Source organism: Myodes glareolus, chromosome 18 (genome assembly GCF_982192425.1).
Source record: "Myodes glareolus chromosome 18, mMyoGla1.1, whole genome shotgun sequence".
Classification (NCBI taxonomy): Eukaryota; Metazoa; Chordata; class Mammalia; order Rodentia; family Cricetidae; genus Myodes; species Myodes glareolus.
This window is the reverse complement of record NC_142043.1, coordinates 45,441,623-45,455,747: the sequence shown is the minus strand read 5'-3', so window position 1 is coordinate 45,455,747 and position 14,125 is coordinate 45,441,623. Positions and strand designations below refer to the sequence as shown.

The 14,125-nt window shown below is 37.6% G+C and overlaps 1 protein-coding gene across 4 annotated transcripts in view; it reads left to right on the top strand.

Moving 5' to 3' along the window:
* Septin10 (septin 10) overlaps positions 1 to 14,125 on the top strand; it is a 71,179-nt gene that overhangs the window by 23,038 nt on the left and 34,016 nt on the right. For 3 of the 4 annotated variants that reach the window (XM_085679663.2, XM_048451751.3, XM_048451754.3), the window contains exons 4-8: positions 1,197 to 1,383; positions 4,213 to 4,374; positions 6,515 to 6,611; positions 8,038 to 8,206; positions 9,797 to 9,811. In XM_085679663.2, coding sequence (XP_085535789.1) covers positions 1,197 to 1,383; positions 4,213 to 4,374; positions 6,515 to 6,611; positions 8,038 to 8,206; positions 9,797 to 9,811 — 630 coding nt within the window. The remainder of the gene's footprint in view (positions 1 to 1,196; positions 1,384 to 4,212; positions 4,375 to 6,514; positions 6,612 to 8,037; positions 8,207 to 9,796; positions 9,812 to 14,125) is intronic. The other variant, XM_048451752.3, reaches the window with a different exon arrangement.

Here is a 14,125-nt window from a genome sequence, read left to right as displayed (position 1 = left end):
TGGGGAGATAGCTCAGTCAGTAAAGTCCTGAAGTATGACCTGAGTCTACTCTCCATAACCCATATTAATTTTTTAAAAAGTGGGCACAGTGACACATGTTTGTAATCTCAGGGCTGGAGAGTTGGAGACTGAGGATTTTTGGGGCCTGCTGGTCAGCTTGTCTTACACAATCTGCAAGCCCCACACCAATGAGATGCCCTTTTCAATAAACAAGGCATTTGACTCATGTCCTCTGGTTCCATACATAGGGACCTGCACACGTGAACACATACAAAAACATTGCATAAACGTTTTATCATATCAACATGAAGTAGAAAGTTGACAAACTCATAAGCTGAGATTAAGTATACTGTTTTTTGAGTACACTGATTTGATTTGTATTTCAAAAGATGAATAATAGACTGAAACAGCTAGAGGGAATGTGAGAGTTATCTGGGCTAGAAATGGAGCCCAAGATATAATTGACCTGCTTCTAATTCACTGAAAATAATACCATGCCAACATTACCAGTTAGATATTTTCAGCTGATACTGGCCTTTCCTCTTTTGTGGGCTAAGCTTTTTCATGCCTTATAGACGTACTGAAAACAGGAAGTCAGTCACCTTGACTTGCATATTTTAATTGATATCTTTTACTTTTCTCAGCCAATTAAACAACATGCCATGTGTTATTTTAATTGTATGCTAAGCTCTTAACTGCTTGGGGCAGTTGTAAAAGTCTTAAAAGAACTGGACCTAGTATGTGAACGGATGTAGAAATGAATCTTTATGAATTTAATATGATTTTTAACTAGATCAGTGGTTCTCAACCTGTGGGTCCTGACCACTTTCATATATCATGCATATCAAATATCTACATTACAATTCATAACAGTAGTAAAATTACACTTATAAAGTAGCAATGAAATAAATTTATAGTTGAGGGTCATCACAGCACTAGGGAACTGTATTAAAGGATTTCAGCATCAGGAAGGTTGAGAACTACTGAGCTAGATTATCCTAATGTTTTGGCAGAATTACCTTCATGTGTGTATATTATACGTATCATGTGTTAGTACTGTAGTTACCTGTTTGGTTGGTATAGATATTAACTGATTTTACTGGAAGATACAGACCTCAGACTTGGAAATTATACAGGTTCCTTACTAAAATAGCATGGGTGTGTGCACTAAATATTTAAATGCTTATATTTTTCAGCTACCAACCAATAGTTGATTACATAGATGATCAATTTGAGGCCTATCTCCAAGAAGAACTGAAGATCAAGCGCGCTCTTTTTAACTACCATGACTCTCGTATCCACGTGTGCCTCTACTTCATTGCTCCAACAGGCCATTCTCTAAGGACACTTGACCTCTTAACCATGAAGAGCCTGGACAGCAAGGTGGATTAGGGAAGCAACCAACTTCTCGAATTTTAGTATACTTGAAATATTAAAGTATTTTTATTATAATAAGCACATGCTTTGTAGCTTTTATTCTGTATGTCTTTAAAACATTTTTTTCCCCCTGGGGAAATTCAATCTGGAAAATAAGATACAAAGACTAAACAAGTTCTCTTTTTAGTGATTGCATTTGTTATAATTGTTCTCTAAATTTTCATGTAGAATTTCTTTGACATAATTTTATTTCAGACATAGTGAAAGGAATAACTTCTTTGACAAAGATTATAAAGCATAATATTTCATCTTGGTGAAATATGTTTTTATTTGGAACATACCAAGAAAATTTGTTCCTGAATTTTTGAAGCAAGTAACTATTTATAAATTTAGGAGGTTATAAAAACAGTTCCATAATTAATTCGTGGAAGACTTTTATGTTTATTTAAAAGTTGAAAAAGTCTAGTTTCTTCCCTAATCCAAAGGAAATCTGTTCATATACAAATCTGTGCTTTTAAAGGAATAAAATCAAAAGTGAAATTCTGTGTTATATAAAAGATCACTATGATACAGTATTATAAAGGTCATAGAATTTGCTATCAGTGGGGGTGATTTTAAATAATTGGCCCTTATTAGCTATTTCATCTGTGGCAAGTACCTTTAGTGCTCTGTGCCTCAGTTTCCTCACTCCCTAATATACAAAGCAGGTTAAGCCCTGCCTTGAAGTATAGATGTGAAAATTAATTAATCTGTAAAAATAAAGAGCTTAGCAAGAAGACATTCCCAGGAAAGGACAGCTATTATCATTACCTTGTAAGAGCTAATGAGATAATGGATAGAGCCCCTGTTCAATTATGCATTCAGTATATATAATATATAGGCATGTAAACACGCTGCTTTACCTTTCTTCTCAGTTGCCAGAATATAATTGTATGTCACACAGAGAATTGTTTTATTATAGTGTATAAGCACAAACTACCTAATCTCCAGGTTTGATGATTTTAAATAAATTCTTTCTTTCTTTCTTTCTTTCTTCCTTCCTTCCTTCCTTCCTTCCTTCCTTCCTTCCTTCCTTCCTTCCTTCCTCCCTCCCTCCCTCCCTCCCTCCCTCCCTCTCTCTCTCTCTCTCTCTCTCTCTCTTTCTTTTTTTGGTTTTTCCAAGATAGGGCTTCTCTGTGAAGCTTTGTAGCCCTGGAACTCACTCTGTAGATCAGGCTGGCCTCAAACTCACAGAGATCTGCCCGCCTCTGCCTCCCAAGTGGTGGGATTAAAGGCGTGCACCACTACCACCTGGCACTTTTTTTATTTTAATTTCAAAGTGTAAACTTTCTTATAAAATTAAGCAACCTCTTTTTTTGTATTTTATATAAGAAGGTTGTAGCCATGGCCTGCTGAACTACCTAATATAACATTCTATTGTGAGACAGGCAGTAGAAGCTAGGATGTGGTGGTATACCTGCAATCCCAGCTGCTTAGGGAGGCTGATGCAGGAGAATTGCTTTAGACAGGAGTTTGAAGCCAGCCTGACAATAGAGTGAGATCTTGTCTCAAAACCAAATCAAAACCAACCTAATACTAGTATTTTATTTAAGAAAGGTAAAAATAATAATGTCACATTTCATTGATATGTACTTTCCTGACATGTGTGAGGCTCTGCCCTTAACACTCTATACATTTATAAAATTAAATAATGAATAGCTTGGCCACTTACCAGCTTGTTGCAGCACTGAGTGAACTAGCCAGGCTTTGTAAGGATAGTGAGCTCACATTAAGACTCCTATGAAGATATATGAGATATATTGCAGTATAGTTACCTTTGTACATAGTAAGCAACTGTGTTACTCATTCTGTTAACTTTTTATTAATAGCCAAAAAGTCTTATTTAGAATGTTCTTGTACTGGCCAAGCAGCCACCACAGCTCTGCCAGGAGCAGTTTGTGTTAGTAAGCTGTGTTAGTGAATTTTCAGAAGCGACTGTGAGCGCTTTCTCAGCAGTCCAGCCCCTGACCTCCCGAGAGTCCCGCATCCTACACAGCACCTGTCACTTGGCGAGGAAGTGGTTTCTGGTGACAGTAAAAGTTCGTCAGCAGTGGCCATGCATGTGAAGACTGGCACCCTCTTCTGTTTTATTCAAGTGTTGGGAACAAACTCTGAAGCTGGTAGGCATCTGATGACTAGGCCTTGACAGAGGTAAATAAAGGATGAAAGAAGAGGCAGAAAGAGAAGCGTCACCTGTTCTCTTAGTGTTCTTGGGGATCAGTTACCCAATAACTGTAATGCTCAGATTACAAAGAAATAAAAGTGAGTGAATTAAACAGGTGATTTTTTGCTTATAGTTTATTATGTTCTACTTACCTTGTGTGGAGTTGAAAAAGACTTTGAGTGGGAGAGAAGATAATGAGATTCCAAACCTAAATACAAATGCAAATTTAATTTTACAAGAGCCTTTTAAAAAATGATTGTAACCTAGCATCAATAGGAATGGGTGTATAAGAATATTACATATGCACATTAAAGAGAGTGGAAACTAGTAATTGTTGTGGTTAGGAAAATCTACACTTTTTTATAAAAGGCAGGTAGTAAAATGTGTCAGCTTCCTGCGTTCCTTATGGCAACTCCTTCCGCTGTTGTAGCAGGAAAGCAGAATAAACAAATAAATGTGGTGGTGTTTCAGTTTGCTTGATTTATAAAGGCAGGCAGCAACTTGGATTATACTTTGCCAACTCCTGGTCAGAGAAAGTTAGTGTCAGAGACTGGTTTTGTATGGAAAAGCTGTGACTGTGGGATTAAAAACAAACCTTCCATGATGAGATTGTGGATCTTTTTTCTTAATAGGTGAACATTATACCATTAATTGCCAAGGCAGATACAATTTCTAAAAGTGAATTACAGAAGTTTAAGATGAAGCTCATGAGTGAATTGGTCATCAATGGTGTTCAGATATATCAGTTCCCAACAGATGACGACACTACTGCCAAGATCAATGGTGCAATGAATGTGAGCTCCCCATTGAGTATACATTTGTTCTGTTTGTAGAAAGGAAAACTGAGTTCTGAGTAACATTGTTCACACAATAGCCCTACTTATCTGAGGCTTTGCTTTCTGAGGCTTTGGTTTTTATTGTGAAAATGAAAAATTGCAGAAATAAATTGCTAGTTTTCAATTGTGTGTCAACTTGTATAGCATGATAAAATCTTACCATAGGCATTGTACAACTAATGTCATCAAAACAATGGTGATTCTAATACAATAGTATTTTTAAAGAGACACAGTCATGTATTGTTATGTTTTAAGTGTTTATTGTCCCACTTGGCCATAAGTTATTAATATCTATGGTACCTAATTTATAAATGTCCATAGGCATCTGAGTAGAAGAAAACATACTATCTATGGGCTGTGCACAGGGCATACTTTCAGACATCTGCTGGGTTCTTGGAATGTGCCACCCATAAACAAAGGGAGACCCATGGGATATATTTTACCTTGTGTTCCCCAAAAAGACATCAGTCAAAAAGCCCAGTAGAATAAATGTTTGCTGTTGTTGAAAAACAGATACTGAGTGCTTTATGAATGCTTTCCTTTTTCTTACTTTCACCTGAGTAAAGTAATTTATTGTAAGACTTGGGTTTACCTTTGTTGAACCATATTTAATTACCTCGGAACGGTTCCTGTTTTAAAAACACAAAAGGACCGTGCAACCTCCCTTGGATGCTTTAGAATCTGAGTTTTTAAGAAGAACTCCTGAAGCTGATGTTGACCCCCGTCCTCCCTTCTAGTGTCTCCTGTACAAATGAAATGCTTGCGAAATTTAATGTACCTAAAATAACTCATTATTTTTCTTGGTGTTTCACATTTCTTAAATGCTTTGTTGTATTTTGAAGGATTGTAAGTTTGAGGTTGATGCTTTTTGTGACAGTAACATCTGGAGACTTGTCTGTAAAATGTGGTTAGTAGTCTTCATACAAACTGACTGAGGATTAATGGATGCGCTCCTAACTAAATGCCTAACAGTAACGTTCTGTAACTGTCATTTCTCCCCTTTCCTTCTCTATTTATCATATGCTACTGTATTGGATACTTTTCTGTGACAAAAGTTCTGACAAAGCAACTTAACTTTCTTTTTTTCTTGAAGTTTGAGATTGCAATCTGTCACGCTATAGGGGTCCTGGCAGCAGGCGTGGACGGCAGCTGTTCACAGTGCATCTGCTGTCAGGAAACACTAGTCTGGTCTCCTTCTATTATTATGGATACCCAGCCCATGGGTGGTGCTGCCCATGTTCGGAATGGGTCTCCATGCTCAGTTAAACCTTTCTGAGACACACACAGGTGGTTCTAAATATAGTCATGTTGACAGTGAAGATTAGCCATTATAGTCATGAAAATTAGAAACCCTAAACTAAATCTCTAAAATCCTGATAATGTAAATGAGGTGATTTTGATTCCTGGATATTAAACTGCCTTTATATTTAATTTTATTCACATGCTCATTAGTAATTTATCAGACAGTTAAGAAAACTTCATTCAGTTGTTAAATATTAAACTTTATTTCTTTGTGCATGAATCTTCCCCCATATTTCAGGCCTCAGCATTAGAGAGACTCATATACTCCTAGCCCCCGGCTGAGCTGTGCATGTTACTGGAAGGCCCTATGCTAGACCTTCCTACCCTTGGATCTAACCCCCATGTTCCCAGCTCAGCTTGGATTATACCTCTGTTCTCAGTAATCTCTTGTTCCTTTTGCTTTCTATAGCTCTTGTCCCTAGCATCATTTTATATTAATAGTACATGTGATATACTAAGTGTAGATACAGTATTATTTTGCATATTATATAATGTGCATAGTTTCTAAAACATCTTTTTTTGGGGGGAAATGTTGATGGTAGTATTACATGTATCAAAATTTTCCTTCTGCTTCTCCTTTTCTTCTTTTTAAAATTCCAAATAACATTGTGCTTTGCATATGAAAATGCGCATTAAATAATTTTCTTTGTAGTGTCCAAAATTAACTTGTAGGATAATTAGTACATATCCCAAGTAGAATCGCTGTTTAATTGTTCTCTACTATTTTCATCACTGATATTTTAGTCACTGATATTGTGGTGTAAGGTAATGAGATTGATGTTTGATTCCTTCCCAGGGACATTTGCCGTTTGCTGTTGTCGGAAGTATGGATGAGATACAAGTTGGAAATAAGATGGTTAAAGCTCGCCAGTACCCTTGGGGTATTGTACAAGGTAAATAGATAAATGATGACAGAAAATGGATGTGTTGTTCTTGCATGCTCTGTGCAACTCCGTCCCTGTCCTTGATAAGAACTGAAATCTAAAGCAGTGCCTAAGCTTGATATGTGAATGAACTACTGTGTTGGGCAGGGCACAGTGTACCATCCTGAAAATATTTATATGTTTTCTCATCACGGTATTGCCAAACTGTTTTCCAAAAGAACTAGTAAGCCAACTTTAAAGAGTAAATCCACTTAATCTGGCATTATAGTAAGCAAGTAAGATCATCGACTTTTTACTTGTTTTTTGTTTTATTTTGTTTTGAAGTTTTGAGATTCTGCTTTGCTTTGTAGCCCAGGCCAGCCTGGAACTCAGTTCTTCCTGCTTAACTTCCCTGAGTTTGAGCAGCCTGTACCACTCCATATAGCTTTAATATAATGGCAGTTAATAATATGCCTTAATATAATGGCAGAAATATATTACCTGTACTGTCACTAGCTTCAGAGAATTTTTTTAAATATTTTAATTGAATTTGGGGGAGTGTTGATTTTGATTTTATGAAATGGTCTTGCTGTATAGCCTAGCACGTTTGGAAATTATGATACTCTTGTCTCTACCTCTGGAGTACTGGTATTATAGGAATATACCACAATTTCCAGATGATAATAATTTTAAATAAATGTAAAACACTGAGAAAAATTTTAAACTTATTAAAATGTAAAATAAACTGGGTATGGCAAACCTCTAGTCCTACCTTGCTCCTTGGGAGGTTAAAACCAGAAGATTTCAAGTTTGATGTCAATCTGTGAACACAATGAAGCCTGTTTCAAATAAATAAATAAATAAATAAATAAATAAATTTTAAAAAGTTTTATTTTAAAATTGAAAGTCTTGGTCACTGTAATATATCTATTTATAGTACTTTGGCAATTATAAACATAGAATGACCATACCAGTGTATTTACTAGTTTTGAATAATATTTAATACAAATTCATAAATGTAATATTTTAGAAAAAGAATGTGATCATTGTAGCTCTTAACAGAATTTACTGCTTTGGAGTGAGATAATGTTTCTTGCTGTTTTTAAAGTACTGTGTAAGATGTCCTGAGTGTAGAGTTGGTGAACTAGCTAAATGTTAGTGAAGCAGCTGGAGCATACAGCAATGAGAAATATTTCTTTGTTAATTCATTTTTATCCACTTGCTACTATATTTGAAGTAGACCTCTCAGTGTGTTAATATTACCTGTAATTCAGTGTATATAATGTAAGAGTTTCTTCCTTAGTTCCTTGTATACAATGATAGTAGCCATTAATCAGAATTGGCCATTTCTGTTTGTTATTTCATTTGTGTTTCATCTCCTTGCTCATTTGACAAGCACTAATTATGTGCCAGGAATTAAAAACTAGCATTTTCTGTCTTGTTTTCCTCTGGCTAGTGGAAAATGAGAACCACTGTGACTTTGTAAAGCTACGGGAGATGCTCATTTGTACAAACATGGAGGATCTGCGGGAGCAGACCCATGCACGGCACTACGAGCTGTACAGGCGCTGCAAGCTGGAGGAAATGGGCTTTGCAGACGTGGGCCCGGAGAACAAGCCCCTCAGGTGAGGAGGCTTTGGGAGGAAGGCAGGACAGAGGCAGTGAGAAAGGGCTGCCCTCTCTTAAGTACCCAGGGTGATGGGAGTGGAGTTTTAGAAATCTAACTATGAAACTGATTCATTTGACTTCTCCAATCAGCTGATTATCCTTGCTTCTGAAGATAATGTCTAACTAAAGGAGCAAAGGAAAAACAGTTCTTTTATACAGTGTCTTAGGAAGCTGTGTCATGAAGCTTACAAGTTCAAGGTCTGCCTGGACTGCAGAACCAGTTCAGGGTCAACTTGGGCAATATAGTAACATTTTGTCTCAAACTAAAAAGTGCAAAAAGGTGGGGTGGTGTGGGGCCTTTTGTTCAATGTTAAGAGTGCTAGTCTGTGTGAGGCCCTGAACAAAAAAGGAATAATAAATAATAAAAATAAAAATAAAATAAATAATAATAATAAAAATAAAATAGATAAGTAATTAGGATGTGTGACTTCAGTATATGAATAACAGAATCTCCTCACTTCCTGTTTGCTTGTTTTTTTTTCCTTTTCTTTCTTTTTTTGTGCCTAGAAACAGATGAAAATATAATTATTATTGTACGAGTCATATTAAATTACTCAAATCTTCATTACTTGTTCTTTTTATAAAGGAACATTGGAGTAACTGAAGCTTAGCCAAAAATGTAGTATCTTTCCCTTGAAGGGAGTTTTGGTTCAAATAGTTCCTTATAGTTATAAGAATTTTAGACGGAGAGACCTTATTCAGTGACTAGACCATTTAATGTTTCTTTGGTAAATTTTCTTTTGTATTTTGATTTCTTTGGTAAGTTTATATGGGGCTATATGATAACCCTGAATTTTAAAAATAAACACACATATATAGAATCCTAGTTCCTTCTGTACTTAATCAAATCTGATTGAATAAAACCCTCTAGAATAGTTCTGCATGGGTAAAGAAACAGCCTTTAGGATAAGCACTGTTTTGATTTCTCTGAGAGTAGGATTCCTTTTCTACTCCACTGTTGGTATTCTTTAATTCCCTTAGCTGTTGACACCTGCCACAGAGTAGACACAATAGGAAGGAGCAAGAGAATATTTTATATCGTTGTTTAGATTTCAGTTGGCCTTGTGGAAGACTTAATCATAGATGAAATTAAATTTTAAATTTTATTAGTGTTTTCGTTACTCTAACATAAAAAATTAAGAATTGTATGTGTTTAACCTCTCCCACCAAATTAATGCTGTATGGCAGTAGTTCTGATAAGCTGATGATTTTCTGATCATATATCTTTACTGAAGATTAACTATTTCAAGTTGGTTTCCCTAGTGTTTCCCCAAGGAGGTTTCGCTTCTCATTTCTTCCAAGTCTCAGGGACAATTCAGAGGTCTGTGTGTACTGAGGAGGCAGAGGTCCCAAGTGAAAGCAAACAGGACAGCTTTGAAGTATCTCCAAGAAGAGAGATCCGGGTTGCCTGGTGGATTCCTCATCAGCCACCTGTAGATGACTAAGAAATGCAGGGTCAGAATTTCCAGGGATGGAGCCTAGGAATCTACATTTTAAAATGTTCCTTCAGCCAGTAATTATTGTTTATCTGCCGTCCGTCTGCTCAGCATGCTAGCTCCTGGGTATGTATGCACATGGGTCAGACAGACGTACCCTTGCCCTTGTAGTACTTGGGGGCAGGAAGTGTGAAGAAGGTATTTAAATGGCCTTGTGTGAACAAGAGATAATGGGTTGCGGCAGCCATAAGTGGCGTGGAGAGCCTAAGCTAAGAGACCAGACACAGTAAAATAGAGGCTTGGACAAGAATGGTAACATATTTATTAGTATAAATCATTTTAAAGAGTCATTGAAAGATTGGTTTGAATATCGGATGCCAAGAAAAGATGAATTAAAAATTACTTCAGCCACCCAAGAAACAGGGCAAGTGGTGGTCACTGAGATAAGCAAGAGGGGAAAGGTAAAAAGTTTCATGGTGGGCCATGATCAGGAAATTGGAAACGATAAATCTAAGCAGCTCATTAAGCATTCAGGATGAGTCTGGAGTTAACAAGCTCGTTAACCAAAATTAAATTCTCAGTTGTACAGTAAGTAGATTTTAATTGTGATGCGTGCACTAAAGGAAAGGTAGACAGACTGTGAGATGGGGGGATGTGTGAGGTTTAACTGGAAATTTAGGAGAGATACCCTTGGGGTAGTAATGTATTTTGAACTATAATAAATGGGAAAAACCAGAGCAAAGCGCAGAAGGCGGAGGGGCAACCCTGGAGATTCCTACAGAGGATAAGAGAGGGAGAAGCAGACCCCAGGGTGAGGACAGTGTCTGTCCTTCCCAGGATGCTCCATTTAAGGAGGGAGGAATTTCTCTAAACCAAATTCTGTTTCTTAGGCCAGGCTGAGGCAAACTACTGCTTGTAGTACTTTCCATTTTGTGAGACTTGGTAAGGTTTGTGTAAGAAGTTCATTGAAGCCTAATACATGGAAAACCTTCATTGTTTGTAGTTTTGTGAAGTTACTTTCTATTTTCTGAGAACTCTTTCCTATTTAATTCATCTTAATTTGGTTTGTAAAATCTGTGTTATATCAACCTAACAATTAAAAGAAATGTTACATGGACCTGCTAGGGTGCCCTTTATTTCTTTATTGCCAGATCTGTTTGTTTTTCCATCTTCCTCTTACTTTGAATGGTTATACTGAGTCATAGTTGATATCCCAATCTATTATTCTTGTCATGAGATTTAATATTAGAGTATACACTTAGAGTTTTAATAAACTGATATGTATTTGTATATATATACATAAGCACTTCTTTTTCTTTTTAAAACAATCTTATTTTACATACCAATCCCTGTTCCCTTTCCTTCCTGTTCTCCCACTCCTCCCTCTTTTCCCCACCCTAGCCCCCATCCACTCCTCAGAGAGAGTAAGTCTTCCCATGGGGAGTCAACAAGTCTGTCACATCACTTGAAGCAGGACCTAGGCCCTCCCCTCTGTATCTAGGCTAAACAAGGTATCCCTCAGGGTTAAGGAATGGGCTCCAAAGAGCCAGTTCACACACTAGGGATAAATCCTTTTTCCACTGCTAGTAACATTCAGAGTGCCTAGTTTGGTCCTACACAGGTTTCCCATTTGTCAGTCCAGAGTCAGTGAGCTTGCTCAGGTCAACTATTTCTGTGGGTATCCCCATCATGGTCTCAAACCCTTTGTTCATATTCTCACTCTTCCTCTCTATGACTAAACTCCAGGAGGTCAACCCAGTGCTTAGCTGTGGATCTCTGCATCTGCTTCCTTTAGTTACTTGATGGAAGTTCTATGATGACAGTTAGCATAGTCATCAATCTGATTATAGGGGAAGGGAAGTTTAGGCCCCCTCTCCACTATTGCTTAGATTCTTAGCTGGAGTCATCCTTGTGGATTCCTGGGAATTTCCCTAGTTCCTGGTTTTTTGCTAACCCCATAATGGCTCCCTCTTTCAAGGTATCCCTTTTCTTGCTTTCCCTTTCTGTCCTTCACAGCTTGACCTTCCTGATCCCTCAGGTTCTCCTCCCCTCTCCCCTTCTTCCCTCGCCACTTCCCTACCACTCCCCCCTACCCCACACTTCCAATTTACAAGGAGATCTTGTCTACTTTTCCTTCCCAGAGGGAATCTGTATCTCTCTCTTAGGGTTCTCCTTGTCTTCTGTCTTCTCTGGGGTTGTGGACTGTAGGCTGATTGTCTTTGCTTTATGTCTAATATCCATTTATGAATGCATACATATCGTGTTAGTCTTTCTGTGTCTGGGTTACCTCACTCAGGATGTTTTTTTTTCCTTGTTCTATCCATTTGCCTGCAAATTTCAAGGTGTCCTTGCTTTTACTGCTGAGTAATACTCCATTGTGTAAATGTACTATGTTTTCTTTATCCACTCTTTGGTTGAAGGGCATCTAGGTTGTTTCCAGGTTTTGGCTTTTATGAGTAATGCTTCTATGAACATAGTTGAGTACATGTCCTTGTGGTATGAATATGAATTTTTGGATATATACCCAAGAGTGGTATTGCTGGGCCTTGAGGTAGACTGATTCCCAATTTACTGAGAAATCACCATGCTGATTTCCATATCAAAATGTAAAATAATCCAATTAAAAATGGGGTAAGATCTAAATTGAGAATTTTCAACAGAGGAATCTCAAATGGCCAAAAGGCACTTAAGGAACTGCTTAACATCCTTAGCCATCAGGGAAATGCAAATAAAAAACTCTGTGATACCATCTTACACCTGTCAGAATGGCTGAGATCAAAAACACTAATGAAAGCTTATGCTTGAGAGGACTGGAGGAAGGGGAACACTCATCCATTGCTGGTGGTAGTGTAAACTGTACAGCCACTTTGGAATCAGTATGATGGTTTCTCAGAAAACTGAGAATCAACCTACCTTAGGACCCAGCAATAGCACTTTTTTTTTTTTTTTGTGACACTCCACTCACTATGTAGCCTAGCTGGCCTGGAACTCATTGTATAGAGTTCCGTGCTAGCCTTGAACTCACAAAGATCTCCCTACCTTTGCCCACTGAGTACTGGGATTTCAGGTGTCCTCACCACACCAGACTTTAACATTTTTATATTATTTAACTTATATGAAAGATACTTTGACAAAAATTCAAATACCCAAGTTTAATAATTTTAGATGGTCACATCTAGTCTGTTTTCACAAATGATTGTCACTGAAGTGCATTAGGACCTGTAGTTCTTGTTTTGTGATGACTCAAATGCAGTCAAGTACTGTACCCAGTTTGTGGAGATGGGGCCTCCCCATGCAATTCAGACTGACCTGGAGCTTGCTGTGTAGCCCAGGCTGCTCTCACATGCACATCATCTTCCTTCTGTCTTGCAGGCACTTGGAATGCAGATATGTGCCCCATCTAGCTAGGACCCATAGTTTTGAAAGAAAGATTTATATAGTACTACAGGGTTTGTTAACTTTTTAAGTTAATACTGAAATTTTATCTTTGAAACTCTGAAGAAATTAGTAACTTAGTGCATTTAATAGTCTTAGAAGTTCATCTTTTTATTTGAACTGTACAAGTAACATGAACATCTCTGTGGAAAGGCTTGTAGACTTGATGGCATAAGAACTAAAAATTGGTTCTTTTCCCTATTTGCTTCAAGTTAGTCAGATGTACGATAATGTACAATTTTCATGATCATGACAACAAACTAATTTGATCTTAGGGACATCGTATAGCAGGGACTCTTCATGGTTGTTAACAGTGGTCTGTTCGTCTCACTGTATTAACTCTGCACACCATGTCCTTCAGAGCTACTAAGAGTCTCTGTGGCACCTGAGATTGATGCTACAGATCTCTAAAACTGGAATTGGCCCCATAAAATGCCCAGAAAAGTCAGACGTGGTGCGGCATGATGGAAGTGTACAGGAGCAGCACATCTCTGTCCTGTTGCTGAGATCTCAGCTGAGGCCGTCAGATCTAGTGTGGTTGGCTGTGCACTCTAACGAAGTCTGACTGGTTCACTTCCAAGTCGGATTTGCAGCTGTGGTAGCTAGATTTGCTAAGCTGTTGTCTCCTCTCCTGGAAGTCAGAATCCAGTGCTTGCTATTCAGCTTTGCTGTGAAGATGAGGCGTGTGCTGTTTGGTGCATCTCTTGCTGGTGGCATACATTCATTAAAGTTTAGGCCTTTCTCTTCACCAGTTCCATTTATTTTCTTCCTCTCTGTGTGTGTGTGTGTGTGTGTGTGTGTGTGTGTGTGTGTGTAGATAAAATAATGAAGCATTATTAAATGTCACTTAATAAGAAGTCAAGACATTATATGTTATAAAAGACTTATCAGGTCTTCCTGCAAAATGGAGTGAAGTTTCTGAAATTTGTCAAAATGGGTCATTCATTTAGGAGCTTCTTTAAAGTGATACACAAACAAAACCAAAAAGCCTAGTGCTGTGTAAGT